At 34.6% G+C, this 18,237-nt stretch overlaps 1 protein-coding gene across 1 annotated transcript; it reads right to left on the minus strand.

Annotated features, from left to right (window-relative positions):
* Window positions 1-6,537: 6,537 nt before the first annotated feature.
* On the minus strand, window positions 6,538-17,986 carry LOC137658709 (uncharacterized). The gene is made up of 3 exons (XM_068393704.1): window positions 17,861-17,986; window positions 8,366-8,596; window positions 6,538-6,756 (listed from the first exon to the last, which is right to left on the minus strand). Exons 1-3 carry the CDS (start codon window positions 17,984-17,986, stop codon window positions 6,538-6,540), a joined length of 576 nt encoding a protein of 191 aa, XP_068249805.1.
* Between the last annotated feature and the right edge of the window lie 251 nt (window positions 17,987-18,237).

The raw sequence follows: 18,237 nt of genomic DNA on the forward strand, positions 1-18,237 counted from the left end.
TTTGTTACTGAAACAAATATAGTAAGACGCTAAAGCAAGGATTCCGTAAAGGGAATGTCGATTTTTTTTAGCCTGTGCTGCCATCTATGAATGGCTTTTCGCAGTATCAGTAGTAGACGTTGAAGGGGAACATGAATACTAAAATTGTTATTTTGGGTGGTTATGCAAATTCGATTAAAACAAGCATTTACACGAATTATATATATATATATATATATATATATATATATATATATATATATATATATATATATATATATATATATATATATATATATATATATATATATATACTGTATAAATACATCATCATGAGCCCTTGATAGTCCACTGTAGGAGAATGTTTCCTGCACAATCATCAGTAGAAGTTGAACAAAAGGAAAATTAACACTCAAAATATTATTTTGCATGGTTTGGCAAATTCGATTGATATAAAGTTTCAACTTTCACGTCCTTAAATTGCTCTTGAGTATCATTTCTTGTCGTGAGAATAATAATGTTTATTTCATAGTATTACAAAATATATTACACTTACCTATTGTAGTCACATTATTAGAAAAATATACTTTGTAGTATTGTTTTTTTTTTAATGGAAGCATAAAAACTCAGATGTAGAATTTTCCTGTTTAAAAATATTTATAGATATAAAAAATGGTCAAAAAAAGGAATAACTTGATTAATTTTATGAAATATTAGAATTTTCCTGTTTAAAAACATTTATAGATATAAAAATTGGTCAAACAAAGGAATAACTTGATTAATTTTATGAAATATTCAACTAGAATGTTTGTACTTTATTACACATTGGACGAGAAATATGGATTGTTATTGCCGTATTTGGAGTAAAAGTAAAATAACTTTCACTCTGTATGTATTCCAATAATCAAGGTATAAAATAAGACAGTCCTCGGTATAATAACTTTCTCAACATACTTCACAAGTGTCTGGCATTTAAGAACTTTTCTCTCACGCAATTTAATTTGAATCTACTGTAACTTCCAGACTCATAATTAGAAAGTTCCTTACTTCTAGTATAGTTTTTTCAAAAAGGATAATTTTACCTTTAATAACGAAGATGTACCTAATTGCATGTAATTTTAAAGGGTCTAAAGTTTCTTACTTCTAGTATAATATCTTATGAAAAATTATAATTTTAACTTTAATAAGGATGATATGTAATTAAATGCAATATTAAAGTCTCTCTCTCTCTCTCTCTCTCTCTCTCTCTCTCTCTCTCTCTCTCTCTCTCTCTCTCTCTCTCTCAGACCTACAATTAAAAAGTTTCTTACTTCTGGTACATTTTTTTTTCTTCAAAAATGATAATTTTACGTTTAATAAAGATGATACACTTAATTACACGCAATACTAAAGTCTCTCTCTCTCTCTCTCTCTCTCTCTCTCTCTCTCTCAGACCAACAATTTTTTTTTTCACAAATGATAATTTTACGTTTAATAAGGATGATATGTAATTACATGCAATATTAAAGTCTCTCTCTCTCTCTCTCTCTCTCTCTCTCTCTCTCTCTCTCTCTCTCTCTCTCTCTCTCTCAGACCTACAATTGAAAAGTTTCTTATTTCGAGTATAATTTCTTTTTTTACGTTTAATAAAGATGATATACTTAATTACATGCAATATTAATTACCCCCCCCCCCCTCTCTCTCTCTCTCTCTCTCTCTCTCTCTCTCTCTCTCTCTCTCTCTCAGACCCAAAATTAAAAAGTCTCTTACTTCGAGTATAATTTTTTTTCAAAAATGATAATTTTACGTTTAATAAAGATGATATACTTAATTACATGCTCTCTCTCTCTCTCTCTCTCTCTCTCTCTCTCTCTCTCTCTCTCTCTCTCTCTCTCTCTCTCTCTCTCTCTCTCTCAGATCCACAATTAAAAAGTTTTTTATTTCGAGTATAATTATTTTTTTCAAAAATGATAATTTTACGTTTAATAAAGATGATATACTTAATTATATGTAATATTAGTCTCTCTCTCTCTCTCTCTCTCTCTCTCTCTCTGACCCACAATTAGAAAGTTTCTTACTTCGAGTATAATTTTTTACGAAAATGATAATTTCACGTTTAATAAATATGATATACTTAATTACATACAATATTAAAGGCCCCCCCCCCTCTCTCTCTCTCTCTCTCTCTCTGACCCACATTTTTTTTTAAAAGGATAATTTTACGTTTAATAAAGATGATATGCTTAATTACATGCAATATTAAAGGCCTCTCTCTCTCTCTCTCTCTCTCTCTCTCTCTCTCTCTCTCTCTCTCTCTCTCTCTCTCTATTATTGTATGGTATCAAAATCGTGAGGAGCCAATAAGGCTTTAATGAAAAATTACAATCACAAATCTCATAAGCTTAAATGGGTTTATATCCATAACACAAACCACGAAAGTGAAAGTTCTCTAAGACGAGCGATTTTGTTACTTTAAGACAATCCACAAAACACCTAAAGCCTTTATTATTCCTCCAGGGACTAAAACACATTGCTCTGTAAGAGGATTACTCCAACCCAATATCCCCAGACCTTTGTTTCAATTACCCATTGAGCCATAGTAACACGAGTCTCTCTATTGGAGCGAAGATCTATAGTCAGGATTAACTAATTTCTACTCTTGAGTCTCTCTATTGGAGCGAAGATCTATTGCCAGGATTAACTAATTTCTACTCTTGAGTCTCTCTATTGGAGCGAAGATCTATAGTCAGGATTAACTAATTTCTACTCTTGAGTCTCTCTATTGGAGCGAAGATCTATAGTCAGGATTAACTAATTTCGACCCTTGAGTCTCTCTATTGGAGCGAAGATCTATAGTCAGGATTAACTAATCTCTACTCTTGAAGCATTGGACCAATTGCCTTTATATTAGGCAATAGGCTTCCTGGCCTTTTCCTGGTATATAATAGTAGGGAAACATAATATATATGACATATCTGTTTTGACGTTGCTACTGTTTTTAGAATGAATTATTGTTAATTTGTTCTCATCATTTATTTATTTCCTTATTTCCTTTTCCTCACTGACCTATTTTTCCCTATTGGAGCCATTGGGCTCATAGCATGTTGCTTTTCCAACTAGGGTTGTTGCTTGGCTAGTAATAATAATAATAATTATTATTATTATTATTATTATTATTATTATTATTATTATAATGCAGAACAACGCCAACGGTTATTTAAGCGAAGTGATGTATATCACACACATAATTAACTCTTAACACGAACCAATAGAGCCTTACCTTATTGCCTTATTTTTTGTTTGGGTTCCCCCAGGTCCCTCAGTGTGAGGCACCTCGTATATCCACCAGAGAGTTGCTAATACATCTTCCGGTGTATTTTGCATCTTCCAGTCTTGGATGGTCTGGGATGCATCTTAGGTATTTATCGAGCTGATTTTTAAACGCATCTACGCTCACTCCTGATATGTTTCTTAGATGAGCTGGCAGCACATTAAATAGTCGCTGCATTATCGATGCTGGTGCGTAGTGGATTAATGTCCTGTGCGCCTTTCTCAGTTTACCTGGAATGCTTTTTGGTACTATTAATCTACCTCTGCTTGCTCTTTCTGATACTTTAAGCTCCATGATGTTTTCAGCAATTCCTTCTATTTGCTTCCATGCTTGTATTATCATGTAGCGTTCTCTTCTCCTTTCTAGACTGTATAGTTTTAAAAATTGCAGTCTTTCCCAGTAATCAAGGTCCTTAACTTCTTCTATTCTAGCAGTATAGGACCTTTGTACACTCTCTATTTGCGCAATATCCTTTTGGTAGTGTGGGTACCATATCGCATTGCAGTACTCGAGTGTACTACGCACATAAGTTTTGTAAAGCATAATCATGTGTTCAGCTTTTCTTGTTTTAAAGTGTCTGAATAACATTCCCATTTTTGCTTTACATTTAGCCAACAGTGTTGCTATTTGGTCGTTGCATAACATATTCCTATTTAAAATTACACCAAGGTCTTTAATTGCTTCCTTGTTTGTGATTGTCTCATTATTAGGTCCCTTGTATGCATACACCATTCCTTCTCTGTTTCCATAATTTATTGATTCGAATTTATCGGAGTTAAATACCATCCTATTTATCTCCGCCCATTCATATATTTTGTTTAGATCTCTTTGTAGTGAGTTCCTATCTTCATCACAAGTAATTTCTCTACTTATTCTTGTGTCATCGGCGAAACTTCTCACTACGGAGTTTTCAACATCACAGTCTATGTCTGAGATCATAATAACAAATAGCAGTGCAGCTAATACCGTACCTTGGGGCACACCAGATATTACCTGGGCTTCATCTGATTTCTCGTCATTTGCAACCACTATCTGTTTTCTGTTTTGCAGGAATTCTTTTACCCATTTTCCTATCTTTCCCACAATATTATGCTTTCTCATTTTTTTCTCCAATATGTTATGGTCTACCTTGTCAAAGGCTTTTGCAAAATCTAGATAGATCACATCTGTGTCTTTTTCATTTATCATATTATTGTATATGTTTTCATAGTGAGCTATCAGTTGGGTCTGTGTACTTTTTCCAGGTACGAAACCGTGTTGACCCATATTAAACAAATTATTTTTGACCAAAGGGTTCATTATTTTCTTTTTTATTACCCTCTCATACACTTTCATAATATGTGATGTTAGACTAACAGGTCTATAATTGCTTGCCTCTAGTCTTGATCCACTTTTGAAGATAGGGGTTATATAAGCTAATTTATGTTTAACATATATCTCGCTCATATCTATACTCTGTCTTAGCAGTATTGCAAGTGGCTTCGCGATAGTGTTTGCAGTTTTTTTTAACAAAATCGCTGGAACTCCATCTGGTCCGGCTGCCGATCCATTTTTAATTTCGTTTATAGCCGTGACAATATCTGCTTCATTAATATCTATATCCGTTAGATATTCAACATTTTCTTCTCTCATTTCTGTTTCATTATTCTCATTCGCAATTCTTGGCGTGAACTCACTCTTATATTTTTCTGCTAATATGTTGCATATTTCCTTTTTTTCATTCGTTAGCCGTCCTTCAATTCTTAGAGGGCCTATTTCTATTCTCCTTTTATTCATCTTTTTTGCATAGGAGTAAAGTACTTTGGGGTTTCTTTTTATATTTTGAAGTGTCCTTTCTTCTAAGTCCCTTTTTTCATTTTCTTTCGACTGCATAATCTTTTGTTCTGCATTTTCTATCTGACATTTTATTTCCCTCATTTTCCACACATTTTTTTCTTTTGCAAGATTTTTCTTCCACTTTTTAATTTTCTGAAATAAGATCCTTCTGTCTCTTGGTATGCACGTCTTTTGTTTATTGTTCTTTTTCGGTACATATTTTTCAACAATTTTCTCCAGTATTTTGTACAGTATATCCGTATTTACCTGTATATTATCACTTATAAATACATTTTTCCATTCTTTATTCAGTTCTTCATTTATTTCTGACCATTTTATATTCTTACTGTAAAAGTTATATTTTCCATATCCTTCCCAAAGTTTTGTGCTTTTATTAATTCTGTGATCACTTGCTTTGGAATGAACTATCAATTCTATGACATTGTGGTCTGAAATTCCCGTGTTATACACTATTATTTCTTTAACATAATTCACCTCATTCACAAATACTAGATCTAGGACATTTTCCTTTCTTGTTGGAATGTGGTTTATTTGTTGCATATTATGTTCTAATAGCATATCTTGAAGCTTTTCAAATTGCCTCTTATCTTCTGCGCTACTATTACTCTCTTTTTTATATGTATACATACAACCACTTTCTTCTATCCGTTCTTTCCAATCCACGAAAGGAAAGTTAAAATCTCCGGATAGGAGTATATTCCAGTCTTTATGGTTTCTACATATATCATCTATTTTTTCTATTATTATGTCAAACTCCTTAGTATTTGGGGGTCTGTAAACTACAATGTTCATTAGTTTTTCAAATTCAAATTCTACCGCAATCAATTCACATTCTGTGTTACTGTATTTTTCACAGACTTTTCCTTGATTTATGTCTCTTCCATATATTGCGGTTCCCCCTTGAGAGAGAGAGAGAGAGAGAGAGAGAGAGAGAGAGAGAGAAAGAGAGATTATTAGTCCAACCACACACCACAAGCCCTCTGAATTGAGAGAGAGAGAGAGAGAGAGAGAGAGAGAGAGAGAGAGAAATGAATTACCACAAGAGACGACACCACTCGAAGGAGAAACAGCAGAAGAAGAAGCAAATTCACTACTCGAAGAAGAAAAATTAGCAGCAGCAAAAAAAAGTAATGGAGAGAGAGAGAGAGAGAGAGAGAGAGAGAGAGAGACACTCGGCCCACTTTGTGTGACTATACACATCGCAATTGGCTAAGAATTACTTGGTACAATGCTCTTGGAAAAATTGTGAATATGCCATTGGGTTTCCAAGTCTCTTGTCATCGTAATTCTCTCATTTTCCATTTGAAATTACGAATACTTCTTATATAACATACAGTAAAATACAGTTAGCTTTCGTGCTATGTAATTCTCGTAAGAATACAAAAAAAAAAAAAAAAAAAAAAAATGAACGCTTACAACGACTTCCAGTGTCGGGGTGGACCAGCTTCATGAGCTTGTAGATTTGGATGGAGTAGCTCTCCTTCCTTCCTCCTGCGCTTCTTCTTCTCCTTATCACCCTTGGCAATGTTATTCTGAGCCTTGCTTGCCTTTTTGGCGGCCTTTCCGGAAGTCTTGGGCGGCATGTTGACGTCTATACAGTCAGTGAGAGAGTATGGCGGCCAAGCGGTCTCCTATAAAAAAAAAAAAAAAAGATCATTCCTCCAACATCCGTAATATGTTCAAATGTAGACGGCTGGTTCTGCTCTCTCTCTCTCTGTTAGTGACTTTATGGTTTATTTGCCTGAGCATTGAAACTTCATTGTTACCTACAAAGATCTAAATATCCCTAATGAAAGGAGGAAGTAACAAAACCATATCCTCCTAATTTCCAAACTTCTGTTCATCAATAATTTTTCCCTATTTGTAATGGGAAGAAATTTGACGTGTGAAAGTAAACTTTATCACAAACATTATCTATGTTCGAAGTTTTCCCGCTCAAAGTCATGCAATATTGGAACATCTTTCCACTTGCAGATATAAACGAAAACTTTAGAAAGATCATTATATCAAAGTTCTCTCTTTCTCTCTCTCTCTCTCTCTCTCTCTCTCTCTCTCTCTCTCTCTCTCTTTCCTCGTGGACGTAAATGATGAGACCAAATTGAGACCGACGGTTTTCTAATCCTTTACGAGAGTGGGATAATTTCCGTTGAAAAACGCCATTACGAAAGTTACAGAAATCTCTGGGAGTAAATGGACCCTTTTTCTAGCCATTTCAAATCTCCTCACAATTATTATTATTATTATTATTATTATTATTATTATTATTATTATTATTATCACCTACCAAGCCACAACCCTGGCTGGAAAAGTAGGATGCCACAACCACAGGGGCCCTAACAGGGAAAATAGCTCAGTGAGGAGAGGAAAAAAGGAAAAATAAAATATTTTAAGAATAGAAACATTAAAATAAATATTTCCTATATAATAATAAAACTTTAACAAAACAAGAAAGAGAGAAATTAGATAGAATAGTGTGCCCGAGTGTACCCTCAAGCAATAACACTCTAACCCAAGACAGTGGAAAACCATGGTATAGAGACTATGGCACTATCCAAGACTAGAGAACACTGGTTTGATTCCTACATATCAGCAATTTTTCCGATTTCATTTCAGCTTTTGATAATTCTGTTTTTCGTAATGAAACTAATCTTCGTCTTTTTTTATAAAACAGTGCAAATCGAAAAATCTTATCTAAGAAAACTTGACGATTAGGTCTAATGTTTGTGAAGAATTTTAGCTGCAATACGATTCCAAGTTGGTTACCTTTGAGGTTATAGATCCTGTCTCACCTGTTACCTTTAAGGTTAAAGATCCTTTGTCACCTTATCTATGGTCACATTGAGGTTGCATATCATTTGTCACCAGTTACCTTTGAGGTTCCAGATCCTTTGTCACCGGTTACCTTTAAGGTTACAGATCATTTGTCACTATTTACCTTCAAGATTAAAGATCCTTTGTCATTGGTTACCTTTGATTTTACAGATCCTTTGTCACCTGTTCCCCTTAAGGTTAAAGATCCTTTGTCACCTTATCTATGGTCAAATTTGAAGTTGCATATCAATTTTCACCAGTTACCTTTGAGGTTCTAGATCCTTCGTCACTGATTACCTTTAAGGTTACAGATCCATTGTCATGTGTTACCCACGAGGTTACAGATCCTGTTTCATTGGTTACCTTTTAGGCTACAGATCCTTTGTCATCGGTTACCTCTGAGGTTGCAAATCCTCTGCCACTGGTTACCTTGCAAGTTACAACTCCTTTCTCATTGCTAGCCCTTGAGGTTCTAAATCCTTTGTCACCAGTTACCTTTACAGTTCTAGATCCTTTGTCACGAGTTGCCTTTACAGTTCTAGATCCTTTGTCACGAGTTGCCTTTGCAGTTCTAGATCCTTTGTCACCAGTTACCTTTGCACTTCTAGACCCTTTGTTACCACTTACCTTTGCAGTTCCAGATCCTTTGTCACCAGTTACCTTTGAGGTTACATAGTCTTGGTTACAAATCTTTTCCTCCCCAAAACTGTTTCCTTTTCTAATATTCCATTTAATGATCTGAAATCCAAACTGCGATTTATTTTTTTTTTCTTTTTACCCAAAGAATCCTGAAAAGCAAATACTCAGGAAATCCAGAACTTCAGTTTCAGAAGTGTAATAAACTATAAGGTTATGTTTTGGAATCACAAAAGATACTCCACTTGAGTTTTAAAATGGGAAAAACATTCTAATATTCCATTTAATGATCTGAAAACCAAACTGCGAGTTTTTTTTTTTTTTACCCAAAGAATCCTGAAAAGGAAATACTCAGGAAATCCAGAACTTCAGTTTCAGAAGTGTAATAAACTATAAACTTATGTTTTAAAATCACAAAAGATACTCCACTTAATTTTCAAAAAGGGAAAAAAATTCCCAGTATTAATTTCAAAATTTCAATATAAGAATAAAGACCAGTTTCGAATGGGCCAGAAACTTTCAACCCTTTGCAGTGATAACTTGGGAAATAAAAATTGCTAAAACGTGCTGCGAAAGTGTGATTATACGAGGGCTAATTAGCTGGAGAGTTCATTAATTCACCTTTGGTTCCGGGAGAAGAGAAAGGTGAAATGACCTAAAAACAACTCCTTTTTTTTTCTTATTCGAAATTGGCTTCGAACTTTTAAGGTCAGAATTTTGGTCGAAAAGCATGCTAGAGCTGGCGGAAAAATACGTCGAATTATTTCGAATGATAAAAGTATTATTTTCTATTTATTTGTAAAGATTCTATCCCACTCGTATATAATTCATATTTTTCATTACATTAGATTTACAAAGATTATTGGAAAAAAATAAAGTAAAAAATACAAGGAAAATATATAAATATATATGAGAATTTGTATGCAGGGTTTGTGTTTTTTACAAACCACCTTTATCATTATTCCCTTTTTCTTATGTATACAAACCACCTTTATCATCATTCCCTTTTTTTATGTATACAAACCACCTTTATCATCACTCTTCTTTCTTATGTATTTCCGACCTTTCTTTTAGCCTCATCATTGGCCCCCATAGACCCTTTCTTACATTCTATGCTCTGATAAATACCCTTCTCTTTAAAAGGCTCCTTTCCATTTACCTGTATGAGCCTCATTTAATATAAAAGGTTTACCAAGGAACAATTCACTCTAGAGATTGGCCTATGATTAGGTAGAAGAAACCACCAAATGTCTCAACTCCATAAAGTTCCTTCTGGAAAGGTCCACAACTCAGAACCCCTGAGTCTGGAGTTTGAGCAGTACAGCTTCCAGTAGAGCCTGCAACCTCCCCATCTTTGCGAGCTGTGTTTTCCTGCTGTTTTTACCTTCCCTGGTCCTAGCTTGGGTAGGAAGGAGGTGTTAGTCGATGGCCATTTGCATATAAGGTCAGTCTCTGAGGACACTGACCTGTCCTTAGCCTCAGTCACTCATTGGTATTCTTTATTTAAACCGAGGAGTAAAGCTTCCAGTAGTTTACCCGCTAAGTCATGAACAGTCATTGTCCGGCCTTCCCTGATCCTAGCTTCTGGGGAGGAGGTTTTTTTCGATGGCCATTTGCATATAAGACCAGTCTCTAGGGACACTGACCTGTCCTTAGCCTCTCATGGGTATTCCTTAATTAAACCATTAGTCTTTTAAGAATGATTAAAATCTTCATCTCATTAAAACTAGAGAAAGTATTCCTTCCATTCCTCAGAATGGCTTTCGCCACTCCGCTCCGCTCGGTCCCATTACACAAATGACTGATTGGACGTCGGTTGTGCTTGCTGTACAAACACACCCTCATTAAGATTAATGAGCAGAATCCTTTCTTCTTCTCCTTTGACCGATTGCTTGAGAATTCCACGAGGGTCTCCGTTCAGTCATTCAAGGATTCCGTTCTTTTTACTCTATAAATAGATTTATCTACCTTCATGTCTCTGTTTGTTTATCGACGGCAAACGCAGTCATTGAGTAAGCCTAATGATATTTCATATGCCTTTGAATTCTCTCTCTCTCTCTCTCTCTCTCTCTCTCTCTCTCTCTCTCTCTGAGAATTTCGATTCTTTTTTAAATCTAAAAATAGATCTGTTTACCTTCGTGTCTCTGTTTGTTTATATATCTCTGGCAAATACAGTCAATAAGTACGCGAAAAGATATTTCATTTGCATTTGAATTCTCTCTCTCTCTCTCTCTCTCTCTCTCTCTCTCTCTCTCTCTCTCTCTCTCTCGGGTAGCCTATAAATTTATAGTATGAAGCATTGATAAGATATTAAGTTACAGCAATTCTTTCACGAACAAAATAATATCTCCGATTCGGCTACCACGAACGTAGATTAATCTCTGTTATATTTGCAGAACAAATCTTTTTTTTTTTCTTCTGAAAATCTTTCGTTGATTCATCTTGATGCATCAAAGAGACTAATTATGCCTTTGCCTTTTAAACACAGAATGTAAAATATCCTTGAAGGAAGATCACTGACAAATTCTGCCCACAGAGAATTTACAATCTCTTTTTTCCGAGTTGATGAGTCGTGAATTCTTGAGGGTCATTTCGCAAGAGAATTTTGCTCATTAACGCTAATTGACAATTTCTTTTTAGCCTAATTAATCTAGAAAGGCCATTATGATTGTGTAAACTCCTTGGATGATTTAACCCTGTTCGGAAATTATCCGATTTTCCTCTTATTGGTTCTGCAATGCTTATCGTTTCTTTGGCAGTTGGTATAAATTGTCTATATATCTTACTTACTGCTTAGCAAAGGTTTATCATTGTTTTCTAGTTATTCGTATTTGTTTTATATATATATATATATATATATATATATATAGTTCAATATAAAACACAAAAAGAAATATTTAAAATTAAAGTTGTAAACACAGGTACAAGTAAAAACTGGAGATAAAATAAAATTAACTAAAAGAAAATTATCTTGAAAATTAAATATAAAAAAATATACACACACACAAACATATATATATATATATATATATAGATATATATAGATATGTATATATATACATATATATATATATATATATACATATATATATATACATATATATATATATATATATATATAAATGCCCAAAGCAGAGAGTACATTTTCGAAAGCATGCGAATACGGAAATAAAAATAACCCGCTATTTATCCAGGGAGGAGAACGAGGAAAAGTAAATTGAAACAGTGGGCTTGTTATTTGCAATAAAAAATATGGGAGGGTGAAATTTTTTATTTCGTCACGGGAATTGTATCCGAAGGTAGGTCCCGAAATAAGTTTTTTTTTTTTTTTTTTGGAAATAACGGTGTATTTATTCAGTGAGAGAGAAAAAACAATCTTTGTAGAAAATATTGTCATGTAGAGTATATATTTTCCTGTCGAGAATCTCTAAATTCTATTTCTTTTATTTTATCATTTTTGAACAATTCAAGACTACTGGATTTTCGTTATACCCGAGGCATCCGGAGTCCAACTCCCTTTTATTGTTAAACAAGATACGATGAAAAGGTTTTTTTTCATCTCGTCTTTTTTGGGGGGTGCTAATTTTTAATGGAATTTTGCATAAACCTATATTAGCCACGAATTTTGGCTTGTCTCTTTCCCCTAGTTAATTTGTTCCTTGGTTTTCTGATGTCGATGGCCCCACATCTACTTACTTCTGCATCTCTGGTGGCGCTCCCCAAGGCTCTCTATTTGTTCCCACTCGTTTATTCCTCTTTCAAAGACCTTTGAAGGTTTAAAGGTCATGAAGTAGTAGCAGAAAAATAGGCTGGCACCTAGACACAACACATATACTAACATATTCTATCAGATCTTGCTTTCCCTTTTCAACAATGGTAAAACCAAGGGGAGCAAGGTAATGGCTACTGGTGTCTCATCAGTTAAACCTGTAGGCGTAAGATTAAATCCATGACCCATGGCTCCCATGAACATAAAGGTTTGTGACAGGGATTATCTATCACGCCTGATATTGGCGAGATTTTGGAACTAATACCACCAGATTTCCTACTCTCCTTTTATCTAGTGCTCTCTACACATCCTCTCTCTCTGCCTCCATCTCATCTCACATCACTGATACCTCAACACCTGCAACAGCTGTTATATGTGCCTCCCTATTATCCTTAACATTCAGCAACTTTTCAAAATATTCAGTCTACCTTTTCATTGTCTCATCTCCTTTCAACATTATTTTCATCTTTCAATGTCTCTTCATTTCTCGATTAACTCTTTCTTACTCTCTTCACTTCTTTCTAAAACTTGTTCTTCTCTTCACACGAACGACCCAATTCCTGACCACACACACACACACACACACACACACACATATATATATATATATATATATATAAATATATATATATATATATATAATATATATATACATAAAAGACGAACAAAGTAGATAATGGGAAACTCTTATCAAGAAATATTCACCAATAATTACGTTAAGATGTGAATAAATACATATAAAACTGTATAAAAAACTATCTTAGAAAAATCCATAATGGAAAAATATAAATTTTATAATCTAGTATTCATGATTTTCGAAATAAATTAAATTTTGTATCTTAAAAATGGATTAAAAAATGTAAGGACAAACTAAGGAAAAAAGTTACAATTCTTTATGCTGATTCCAGTCTACTCCAGTTTCTTTTATTTTTCCCCCTAAAAGAACTCTGTTTTACTTCATTAAAAAACCAATAACTCCCTCTAGACTAGGAAAGAGATGGCCGTCTCCTATTAAAGTCTCTCCACATAAACCAAAATTTCTTTCGAGCTTTTCTCGTTATTCAACAGAGAAAAGGGAATTTCTCATCTGATGAAATCAAGTCTATGGAATTCTGAGCTGATCTAAATAAGTTTCTATTTTTTTATTTTATTTTTTTTTTTGCTTTTTTTGGAAAATAAATTTTTGGTGGAAATTAGGAATGCAAATCACATGAAAAAATGGAAATTTCTCAACTGATGAAATCAAGTCTATGGAATTTTGAGCTGATCAAAATAAGTTTCCAGCTTTTTTTTTTTTTTTTTTTTTTTTTTTTTGGAAAAATAATTTTTTGGTGGAAATTAGAAATGCAAATCACATGAAAAAAAAAAAAGGAAATTTCTCAACTGACGAAATCAAGTCTATGGATTTCTGAGCTGATCAAAATAAGTTTCCATTTTTTTTTTTTTGAAAAATAAATTTTTGATGGAAATTAGAAATGTAAATCATTTAGACTTTTTGGCCCGATGGGACTTTGGCGTAATTTTGTTAAACAATGTTAGTTTTGGAGTCTGCGTGACGACAATGTGAAGTAATTTATTTTGAGCTGTTGTAATGAAATAAAAAGAATATTGAATAATGGATTTTTATTTTAAGATAGTCCTCATATCATATATTTGAGATAATTACTCCCCATAAGACCTCCTAAATTTTTGTAAATCAATCTCATTGTTTCTAATCCTGCCCGACTCAAAAAGTAAATAGTAATCTATTAGAATATAGTAAAGGATTTAATTTTTTTTTAAATATGCAATAAAATTAAAAGATTAATTAGAATAGCAGTCCATGCAATAACTAAAGAAATATATGACCTTAAGGACTACGACGTCTTTTAAGTAGCTATGTTTATTCATTCGTTTTTCGTTATCAAACCATTTCCGTTTTCTATCTCTAAAACAATAGAAAATGGGGATACGGTAGCAAGCCTCATTACTGCTTTTCGTTTCCCTAATGAATGATTTGAAGTTCTCTGGCATCAAATCATATCTCATTATAGTTTCTAATTTATTGATAAAAGCATTTCATTCACCATTACTAAAATTAGCTAGAGCCAGCCTAATGTGATGATGGTTCATCTGGTAACCAACGAAGAAAATCCTTTTTCTACTCTTCACCATTACTAAAATTATCTAGAGCCAGCCTAATGTGATGATTGTTCATCCACTAACCACCGAAGAAAAACCTTTTTTCACTCATCAAGTGAAATATTCTTCAGTCTCTTGACTAAAAATTTTGCCTGCTTATTATTATTTCGAATTAACTTGGGAATTATTGTAATAATTCCTTTTTTAGTTATATGTGGCATTTGGGTTATCCTTGATCTTGGTAAAGTAATATGCTCAACAAAAAGGCAGCTTGTTAGAATTGATAAATAATTTTATATATATATATATATATATATATGTGTGTGTGTGTGTGGTGTGTGTGTATGTGTGTGTGTGTCTGTCTTTGTATATGTATATTAGATATGTGCCGATACAATTCTGTGTGTATGTATGTATGTATGTATATATATATATACATATATATATATATATATATATATACATATATACACACACATACACAAACACAAACACACACACACATATATATACATATACACACACACACACACACATATATATATATATATATATATATATTGTATATATATACAGTATTTACATAATAATCTAAGGAACAGGTGATATTCAGAGTATATACACTATACTGTATACATTCATATATGTAAGTGTATTTCTGTTTTCCTCTCTGTACACGCATTCGAAGAGAGAGAGAGAGAGAGAGAGAGAGAGAGAGGAGAGAGAGAGAGAATTTCCCACTATAGACAATATGCAAATGACCGGACAGATCAAAGACTTTGGAATATTGAAAAAAGGGAAAATCCTCGTCAGCAATATTCTGGGTCCAACGGAGACAGAAGGTCTTTGACAAGACCCGAATAAAAAGGACAAAGGACGAAGGACAAAGGACCTAGCTGGCGAAATGTTCGCCCTTTGATGCTTGCTGTGCTGTTACTTTGCATCCTTATCTTAGTCCTTTTTGGTCCTCATTATTTACTATTTGCACATAAGGAGCTGGGACTAAGTGTTGGGGGATTTTTGCTATTGAAGACATAGCTATGCTGATAACCTTGCCCTGTAACTTTTGTATATGCTCTGTGTGATTGTTGACAATATCCCTCTTTATGAAAATAATTATAATAATTACACACACACACACACACACATATATATATATATATATATGTATGTATATATATACATATATATATATTTATATATACATATATATATATATATATGTATGTATATATATATATATATATATATATATATGCATATATATATATATATATATAGATAGATAGATAGATAGATAGATAGATAGAGTACCTAAGGACATGACTCAGACGCCAAAGCAGATTTCGTTCTCACGGCGAACCCCGGGGACACTTTCCCGGAAATCTCAGATTGGCTGTGTGAGCAAGGTGACAACCCCTTAACGCACGAAGACCTCAAATCCTACCTCCTGGAACAATACTCACCATCACCGGTCGCCCGCATAGCGAAACCTTTTTCAGCTCTCTCAACAACCGTTTGGGGACCAAAAGGCTTTAGGGTTGATGTGGCTGATGTCAATATTTTGCCCATGAAGGACCTGATGATCAAAGTCGATGCCCTTAGGGACAGCAACTTCACTACCTTCCAGACCTCCATCAACGCCTCCATTCCTGACGAAGTGGACAACTATTCAATATCGACCGAAGCTAACAAGAATGCAGTAGGACACACACACACCCACACCTTCAATTACTCCTGTTTTGGACTTCGAAATGCTGGGGCCACTTTTCAACTAATTATAGACGGCATCTTAGGGGACCTTCTCTTCTGCGTGTGTTACATGGACGACATACTTGTGTTCTCTTCCTCCAAAGAGGTATACCTCTGTCGTCTATGCATTGTGCTCGACCGCTTACAACAGAACGGGGCAAGTAGTCCGGTACAACAAGTGTACCTTCGGCGCCAACAAAGTATCGTTCTTGGGGCCCTGTATCACTCCTGAAGAATTCTACCGCCTCTCTGAGTAGGTACTAGCCATTCAGAATTTCCCCACTCCCTTAACTGTCACAGCACTGCAAGAATTCTTCGTATATTATCATTGTTTCCTGCCAGCCATTGCTGCCACACTTGTCCCCCTCTACGCCTCCGTCAAGGGCAAGCTGAAAAATCTGAAGGGGGGGCCCTTCAAGAAGCAGCCTTCTGCAACGAAAAAAAGGCCTCATCAACCGATGCTGCTCTCAGTTTCCCTCTGCCACATGCACCTCTCCTTCACTCCACTTGATGCCAGAGACGTTGCTATTGGGGCAGTCCTCAAACATGTGGTCAACGGGTTGCCCCACCCATTGGCTTTCTTCAGTAGAAAACTCATCTCGGGGGGAATCTGTGTACTCTACCTTCGAACGGGAATTGCTAGCTGTGCTCTTGGCTGTCCGTCACTTTCACCACTTATATATATATATATATATATGTATATATATATATATATATATACATATATATATATATATATATATACATGCATATATATACATATATATACATACATATATATATATATATATGTGTGTATATATATATATATATATACTGTATATAAGCACACAGACACACATATATATATATATATATATGCACACACACATATATATATATATATACATATATATGTATAATGGTGAAAACAAAAACGCTGTCATATGCGTCATGACCCTTTTTTGTTGATGCCAAAACATGAATGAGTGAGTGTCTGAACGTCCCATTGAAACACAGGAAGCACTAAAAGCCTCCTGTCTTTCTTTCCATTGTTGTTGGAACTATTTCTCTCCTGTCAGTCTTTCTCCCTCTCGCTCGAGAGTCACTTGAAGTCTTCCTTGAACCTTAAGTTTTAGTGGGAAGATTCCATCGTCCTTCGAGAGAGAGAGAGAGAGAGAGAGAGAGAGAGAGAGAGAGAGATAGTCCTCCAGACATCGTTATACTAATGGACTTAATTATGACCAGAGAAACATCCTTCCCAGACATAGGGGAATTGGCAACTATCTTCATTATCCAGACAATTACAGAAAGTACTGTAACTTGTTGTGTCTTGGTAATAACGTCTGTGTTAATTAACACGAGAGAGAGAGAGAGAGAGAGAGAGAGAGAGAGAGAGAGAGAGAGAAGGCAAAGCTGGCGTGCGTAAGAATGCACAAGGTCTAGTTCTCTTTTGTTCTTTCCACAAAAGAATGGAGTTGATATATTTTACTAGTAATGGACACACACAAACACACACATACACACACACACACACACACACACATATATATATATATATATATGTGTGTGTGTGTGTGTGTGTGTGTGTGTAGGTGTGTATATATGTATGTATGTATGTATGTACGGGTAAAACAGAAACATGAATGAATCGAGGAGTAACTCACCTTTGACATCATGACGTCACCATTTAAGAAAGAAAACTTTTGCCCCGATGTCACGACGTCTCCTTCGATGTTACCTCGTCGCAAAACCTTCTTCAGCCATGTTGGCAAAGATGTGAAGTCAGCCATGTTGGCAAAGAAGTGATCAGTCTCGTGTCGTTGTTTCTCCGAATCCCCAAAAGAGGAAGTTTGTTGTTGTGTCTTCGATTCCGAAAGTTTTAATGGAAGAACTCTGGCACTTAAGCTGACACTTGAGTTGGCACTCGTGTTGACTGACACATGAGCTGACACTTGAGAGGTGCCATAAATCTCAAAGTGTGGACCTTCAACTTCATTCTTCTTCTTCTTCTTCTTCTTCTTCTTCTTCTTCTTTCACGTTA

This window comes from Palaemon carinicauda, chromosome 19 (genome assembly GCF_036898095.1).
Source record: "Palaemon carinicauda isolate YSFRI2023 chromosome 19, ASM3689809v2, whole genome shotgun sequence".
Lineage (NCBI taxonomy): Eukaryota > Metazoa > Arthropoda > Malacostraca > Decapoda > Palaemonidae > Palaemon > Palaemon carinicauda.